The sequence below is a fragment of the Lactuca virosa genome, chromosome 5 (genome assembly GCF_052849685.1).
Source record: "Lactuca virosa cultivar CGN04683 chromosome 5, Lactuca_virosa_CGN04683_v6, whole genome shotgun sequence".
In the NCBI taxonomy this organism is placed as follows: domain Eukaryota; kingdom Viridiplantae; phylum Streptophyta; class Magnoliopsida; order Asterales; family Asteraceae; genus Lactuca; species Lactuca virosa.
Window position 1 is genome coordinate 383,210,652 of NC_136430.1, and position 8,435 is coordinate 383,219,086.

Consider the following 8,435-nt stretch of genomic DNA (forward strand, 5'->3'; position numbering starts at 1 on the left):
TTCTTTTCGATTAGTCATCACCATCTTTAGCAAACCTAGGAAGCTTGGCCATGGATTTGAGGAATGGAGCATTAATTGAGAGAGATAGTACTTCTTTATTGAACTTCTTCTGCCTTGAATCCATATTGTGCTTAAGAGCTCGAGATGGGAATGGCAAAGGAGGCTAGTAAAAATTTAAAGGAGAAGAATTTTGGTTTTCCAGTAACCACAACATGGAAAGGTCACCACGATGTGGTAAAGGAACAGAACTCGACACAGATTTTGCTTTTTGTGCTGCAAGCTTCTCTTCTTCCAAATATGGACCAGGTTGTATAGTAGTTGCATCATGGATCACTAATGGATCAGAATGAACTTCTTTTTCAGTGTAAATCGCCATTACTTGAGGTTGTGATTTAGGGTCGGGATTTTTGGGTGGTAACTTTTTGTTAACAAGTGTTGTTAATTGCCAAGTTGAGTCTCAATGTTTTTGATGGAAGCTTGATGATTTCTCATGGTAGAATCAGTAGCATCATGCCTTTTTTCAGAGGCTTCCATAAACCTATTAAGCATTGACTCAAAATCCATCTTCCTCTCAGGTGGTGGTTGCTCTTTTTGGTAGTAGCCTCGACCGGTTTGCCTATACTTCTAATCCTTTTGCTTCTTGTACTCGTCATAAGACAATCACCCCTTCTTCGGCTTTCTCCAATATTCATCATATTTATCAGACCTAGAGTAAAACACTTGCGCTTTATTATTCTCGTGCTCATCCAAATCGCAATCCTCCATTAAATGCGGCCCATTGTAACTGTCACATCCAACTCTTATGGCATGTATAGATTGATCCAATTTTGTCATTCGCCTATCCATATTCTCTATTTTAGCCATGATTGCAGCCATGTTCTCGTTCCCTCCATCTCATTTACATATTGTAACATCTTCGCGCGAATTATGGTATTCTCGTGAGTGTTTTGAGAATTCTTCAATGAGCTTGTAACGTCCTAAAATTAAGACCAAAAGGTTTCATTTTTAAATTAATAAAACAATTATCCCAAAACATCAACATAAAACCATGGTGGAGCAAATTGTATCAAATAAATCATAAAACATCAGAGTAATCATAAAATGCGGAACGAGGTGGTGTGTGCACTGCAATCATCCCAAGCTCTTCTCTTTCAAACCAGAAGTACCTGAAACATAAGCTGAAAACCGTAATCACAAAGCTTAGTGAGTTACCCAAAATACCACATACCATACATAATAAACACATAATAGGCCACACCCGTCATCGGGCCCCAACCGGCATCGGGCCCCGCCCGAAATCAAGCCCCACTCGGTATATAGATCTGTCAATCATCGGGCGCCGCCCGATATACATATAAACATATAAACATATAATCATACAACACATGCAATAATCACAAAGATAATAGCATACAAAATAGTTATCGGGCCCCGCCAGGCATCGGGCCTTGCCCGGTAAACATATAAGCACATAACACATGCAAGAGTCACGCAGACCTCTAGTAACCTAACATAATAAACCATGGGCCAACATTGGTGCCTTCGACCCGCGAAACATAGTGATGAATCTCACCTCTAGCTGCTGAATCACTCAAAAGAATCTCTGTCAGCTGGTCTGGAAAATCCCCGTGCTATCACCATCAAAATAACATCCAATTATTAATTGGATCTAGACCCATAACCAGAGTCTAAGATACTTGGCCTATAACCAGGGTAAAATACCATTTTACCCTTTATCTAACTTGACCCAAAGCCAAGGCCCAACCCGATTACTCAAAAGGCCCAAATCCTAAATTGCAACCCAAAGCCCACTTATGGCCCAATCTTCCAAATTGGGCTCAAAACCCATCATGGGCCTAAATCCATTGAAGTCCAACATACTAGACCCAAATCCATAATAGAATTTTGATGGCCCAACAAGGCCCAACTATGAAAGCCCAAACTATGGCCCAATATCGAAAATGGCCAAGCCCAAAACGCCCCCTGTTGAGTACGCGAGGCGTACTCAAATCGTACGCCCATCGTACTCCCCTGTCCACATGTCTTCTTCATTAAGCACTTAAACAGTTAAGCCCTTTCTCCAAACTCTCAGATCTGGTCCCTCAAGGTGACTTATCACGTAAAGTTGGCAACTTTATATACATGCATGGCTTAATGGGATTAAAAAGCTCAAAAAGTGCTTAACAAAGGTCTTAATACGTGCATGGATCAAAATCATCCATAAAGTTTACATTTTTATGAACATTGGGACTAAATGGAGCTAAGATCTAGCATCCATTGCTTCTGGAGTAGATCAAAAGATCACCTTTAACACAAAAGACTCAAAAGGGCACAAAATACCCCATAAACTAGATGTAACATATATGATCATCAAGGTGTGAGCTTTTTACCTCAAAAATCTTGCAAATGAGAAGCTAACCCCGGATCTACAAGCTCAATCCACTCCATCAAGTGTTCCTCTTCTTCTTCTCCTTCACAAACCACCAACAAACACTCTTTCAAGCTCAAAACTCACCAAATCACTCTAGGGTTTCGATTTCTGGGACAAGGAGGATGGAAGCTGGTTTAAATGTCCAAAAGATGAGTTTAAGTCCTTTAAATAGCGCACAAACCTTAAAACTTAGGGTTTATCCTAGCCTTGCGTACTTTATGTACGCCCCGCGTACGTGGATGGAATCCACGATCAACATTAGGCTAGTACGCTAAGCTTACTCATAGAGTACGACCCACATACTCGCAAGGGTCTAAATTGATAATAAATTGCATTAAGGGTTGAAAGAGAAACTTACCAAAACTTGAATGTTACAATTCTCCCCCACTTAATCAGACTTCGTCCTCGAAGTCCGCTACTCAAAATAACTCCTGGTAGTGCTCCCCCATCTCATCCTCCGGCTCCCACGTCCATTATGAAACCTTGCGATGCTGCCACTGGACCTTCACCAACTCAACAGCCTTGTTCCTCAAGGTTTTTGTCTTCTGGTCAAGAATCGCTACCGGTCTCTCGATGTAATTCAGGCGGTCATCCACCTGAATATCCTCCAATGGAACAAGCGCAGAATCATCCACTAAACATTTCCGCAACTGAGAGACATGGAAAGTTTTATGCATCCGACTGAGCTCCTCGGGAAGATCCAAGCGATAAGCAACCCGAACCACCCTGGCCAAAACCCCGAAAGGATATCCTCCAAGGTCTGAATAGTCCGCTCGCGCTACCCGTCAGTCTGCGGATGGAACGCCGTGCTGAAATGGAGACGAGTACCTAACTCGTCGTGGAACCTCTTCCAAAATCTCTAAGTGAACTGAACATCCCTGTCTGAAACCACCAAAATTGGCACCTCATGCTGTGCTATAACCTCCCTGATGTATACCTCAGCCAACTTCTCCGTAGAGATACTCTCCTGAATCGGGATAAAATGCGAGCTCTTGGTTAATCGATCCACGATGACCCAAATCGAATGCACTCCGCACGCAGTCCGAGGTAACTTTGTAAGGAAATCCATGGTAATCTCGTCCCATTTCCAAACGGGAATATCCAACGAGTGCATCTTGCTGTGAGGTCGCTGATGCACGGCCTTGAATTTCATGCAAGTCAAGCACCTCTCTACATACCAAGCCATATCCCGCTTTATGCAGGGCCACCAATAATCAGGACGAAGATCTCTATACATATTCGTCGCCCCGAGATGAATGGAGAACCTCGATTTGTGTGCCTCCTCCATCAGAACCTAAGGCACACCACCCCAATACGGAACCCATACTCTCCGATGAGTGGTCAATAACCTTCGACTATCATAATCAAAGGAAGCCACCTGACCCACAATGGGCTCATCTTCCGGTGCTCTTCCTTCATAACCTCGATATGAGCCTCACGAATCCGCTTAAAAAGCGGATTAATCACGGTCATCCTCAAATAAATATCCCTGATCGGAGCATCGACCACCACACTGGCCTTCCTCGGAAAGTAAAGAATCTCACAATCATAATCCTTCACCACATCCAACCACCGGAGCTGCCTCATATTCAGATTCAGCTAATCCATTAGATACCTCAGGCTCTTGTGGTCTGTGTAAATAGTACAACGGACCCCATAGAGGTAATGTTGCAAAATCTTGAGGGTGAAAACGACAGCCCCCGACTCCAAATCATGTGTCGGACAATTCCGCTCATGAGACTTTAGCTGCCTCGAAGCGTAAGCGATCACGCGACCCCTCTGCATCAGAACTGCCCCCAAACCCATGATAGAAGAATCACAATAAACCACAAAGTCCTAAACACCATCTGACATGGTCAAAATCGATGCCTCACACAATCTCTGCCTCAGGGTCTCAAAAGTTGCCTACTGCTTAGGCCCCAACTATTTTTTTCATTTTTTTAAATTCATGATTTCTAAATAAAATTAAAAAATCTGCATTTTTTTATAAAATCAATTTTTTTATTTTTATAAAAAAAATCCAAAATTTTGATTTAGTATTTTAATTTTTAGACCTCTTTATTAATATTTTCAATAACATAAAAAATTAAACATCAAATGAGATTGATAAGATGACGATCATGCCCTTAATAAGATAGTTTTGATGTAACGCTCCACCTTTAGTTCTCGAGTTCTCAGGAAATTATGAGTTCTCAATCGATATCCCCCATATATATATATATATATATATATATATATATATATATATATATATATATAGAGAGAGAGAGAGAGAGAGAGAGAGAGCTATGTTCAAATGTGGATTGACACGTATTGTGCGGACATGTGGACAATGCAATTATGTGAGAATAACAAAGAAAATATGTTGCTTGATAATGTGAATACGTTCAATCTTACATAACTATTGTCATTATTACACATTATCACTAATTAAATTGTCTATAAGGTTATTATAGATTTATTATTATTATTATTATTCTCATTCTGTCAGAATGTTGTCACAATGTTTATTGAGTCGTATTCTGTAAGAATGAAAATGAGTGAAAAACGATGAATGAGAACAAAAATGAATAAGAATTAGTGAGAATGCGTGAAAATGACAATAGTTGTGTGAGGTTGAATGTATTCACATCAGTAAACAACATATTCTCTTAGTAATTCTTATAGAATAAGATTGTCTATACGTCCGTACAATAGTTGTCCATTCACATTATAACCTCTCTCTCTCTCTCTCTCTATATATATATATATATATATATATATATATATATATATATATATATATATATATAGGGCTAGGTTATTTTGTTTCTTACATTTATTGTGTGCTAGAATGCACCAATAGGAATTTAGTAAATTAAATAATTATTTAATTAAATAAATATAGATATTAAATTATTTCCATAATTATATGTATATTAAATGATATCCATAATTATAATTTTCTTTTTATGGAAACTAATTAAATCCGTCATTAATGTCAGCAATAACATTCTTTCAGAATGAATTTGCATTTAGGTTTTTATATATGAGTTCGTATTTTGTTTTAGAACTCATTCACTTAAAATACAATAAAGTTGCATTGAATATGAAGAACGAGAGTGTATTCTACTAGAATACACTCTCATTCTGCTGTAATACACTCTCATTATTCTAGATATGAATTCATTCTGAAAGAATATTATTGTTGACATTAATGACGAATTTAATTAGTTTCCATAAAAATGAGTTATAAGTATGGATAACATTTAATATACATATAATTAATACTAAATTTCTATTGGTGCATTTTAAACATTTGAACCTACATCTCTCTCTCTCTCTCTATATATATATATATATATATATATATATATATATATATATATATATATATATATATATATGGGATAATTCAAATAAAAACAGTAAATAGTGTGAGAATAATATACAATACACATATACAATATTCATTCTTTCACATGTATAGATGTGTGTTATGTGTGTGTGTGTTTATGTATATGTGTTGCGACATTTAAAAATAAATGACAACCTAATTAGTCATAGTAAACATGTATGCATGAAATCGACTCAACCGATATCTTATTGATCTTTTTAAGCGTGATGATAACAAAGTTGGAGACTTAACACCAACGTATGTATTTTCTTTGTTTATGGTTCTCTTTATAAAACAATATTAATGAAACGGGCTTAAACTGTAGTTTTCTGAAGTAACTTGATCATTGATAGGAAAATATCTTCCCAACCACTTTTTTACAACTATAACCACCATGGAAACGACAACCATGCATCTTAAAGACCAAACACCAGACAAACCCATTTATGCACCAACTATATTCATCCTAGTCTTTTCACCCAAAAAAGTGGATTTATATTTCATTGGACATAGATTGATTTTCTATATATAAAAAAAAGTAGTCATTTTTCAGTTTAAATAGTATTAACGAATCAGATAGTAAAAACTAAAAGATTAGCTATAACAGAAACAAGTTAAAGGATTCGATTAAAAATATTTTATAACATGTCAATTTTGTTGTATTAAATAATAAAATGTTATTTTATTGATAGCTTCTGTAACTATTTTTAATATATTAATTATTTGTATAATTTGAAATAGACTTCTTATACGTATTTTTGGTTGATTTCGTTGATAAATTTAGATATTCTGTGTTGATTCCGTACGTTGTAATCAGTTAATCACAGCTTAAAACAGAGATCCTAAAGACTTAAAGAGTAAAGACATTAGACAAGTGTTCAAGTTTTGTGAATAAATTTTAAAAGTCGATTAAAAAAAAACTTTTATTATTTGTAACATAAACGTTAAGGAACAAAATGTGTTACAGAATAAAGAAATTAAACTACAACAAGAAAAGAAACACCAAGAACTTATCGGAGTAGACCCCATTTTTGATAATTAGGTGACGGCGACAGCAACGGCGACGGTGGTTGAACGGCAGCTCTTTTCTTTTGTTGTTTCAAGTCGTTATAAAAATTCTTAATGAATTCCTCCGCCGCCTTATCCACCTGAAGAGTGTCCTCCTCCGTGTTATTCACCGGAAAAGGCGAGTCTGTCACCCGTAGCTGCCGTACATTCTGACTTCCTCCAAACCCCAGTAGCGTCAACGGCGATTTTTCTGGCTCTACCATCGTCGCCGCTTCGTAATTATTTAAAATATCGAACACCCTTTTGACATTATCAACGCTTAAGTCATGATCCTTATGTGACCGCCGGTATAACGCACCGTGGTGGTGGTTGCTGGCGAAGTAATGGCGGCGGTTGTTTTTACGTTTAGAGTGAAAAAGAGGGGTGTCACTGCAACTGAATTCGTATTCACGAGGAGAGATGAAGGTGGCACGGATGTTGTTGGGGCGGCAGGTGAGGGCGGAGGAGAGTGTTTGGTGTTCAAGAAGGAGGTTTCCGATAGCCTTTCCGGCGATCTTGGTGGATCTTTTTAGCATCATGTGGAATTCAAGCCATGGTATGTTTTTTGATAAGCCTCTTTTCACCATGTAGAGAATTGCTCTTATTATGCCCCAGAGCTTCTTGGCCATCAGCGGCGCCGTTTGTTCGATCTCCATAGTTGTGGGAGAGAGAGAAGGAAGGGTAGGGAGAGAGATATAGAAGGGGTGTATATATAAGTCATATTAAAGGAAAAGAAACAGAAAATAACTACTAATTCAACGAAATATGAATTATAAATGTTAACATTATTATGGACAAAATTAATACATTGATCCTATAAATAATAAAATTTGGGACGTTTTTGTCATTGATAGTGAAATTAAATATTTAGATTTAGATGAAAATCTATAATTATGTATTATTTGAAATTGTGCTAATTGTTTAATTAGTTATTAAGTGTTTAATAAATTTTTATTGAAGTATTAGAATCGTCGACACCAAATGGGCTTCTAGCCCAGCGGTATCCGATATTGTCTTCTCTCATTGAGGCTGATGGTTCAAATCCAATTGTTGAAATAAATTTACAATTAGTTTAATATATTTGTTGTTTAAAAAAAAATAGAATCATCGACCTATGATAATTCTTAAAAAAATCAATTAACAAAAAACTTAATAGTTAATCATTTGTTATAAATTAACTAACTTATCTCCTTATATCATAAGTTACTTTAGTTTTTTTCCGTCTATATTTTCATCTTCAACTTGTTAAACTGTACACATTCAGTCCTTATGACCGGCTACTCCTAGCTGAGAAAAATGACTTAATAGGGTAATATATTTTTCACTTTGTACACATTTAGTCATTGATATTTTTTGCACATTTAGTCCTTGATATATTTTTTTGTTGCAAAATAAGTCATTTTTGCTTTTGTACTCATTCAGTACTTATGACTGATTTCCTTAGGTTTTTCTCACGACATCTTATGTGGGACAATCATTAATGAGGTGTTTGGGGGCTGTTGATGCTTATATCTATCACGATCTCGACTGCTTGGTTGGTTAGGTCTTGTGGTTTGTCTTAAGTCTTGTGTTCTGAATGTT

The 8,435-nt window shown here is 36.7% G+C and overlaps 1 protein-coding gene across 1 annotated transcript; it reads right to left on the reverse strand.

Moving 5' to 3' along the window:
* Nucleotides 1–6,716: 6,716 nt before the first annotated feature.
* On the reverse strand, nt 6,717–7,566 carry LOC145115824 (uncharacterized). The gene has a single exon (XM_079052178.1). The coding sequence runs from the start codon at nt 7,508–7,510 to the stop codon at nt 6,818–6,820; it is 693 nt and encodes a 230-aa protein (XP_078908304.1). The 5' UTR covers nt 7,511–7,566; the 3' UTR covers nt 6,717–6,817.
* Nucleotides 7,567–8,435: the final 869 nt, after the last annotated feature.

What these genes read in the sequence shown, in the direction of transcription:
- LOC145115824 (XM_079052178.1), bottom strand. Translation starts at nt 7,510, where the DNA reads ATGGAGATCGAACAAACGGCGCCGCTGATGGCCAAGAAGCTCTGGGGC.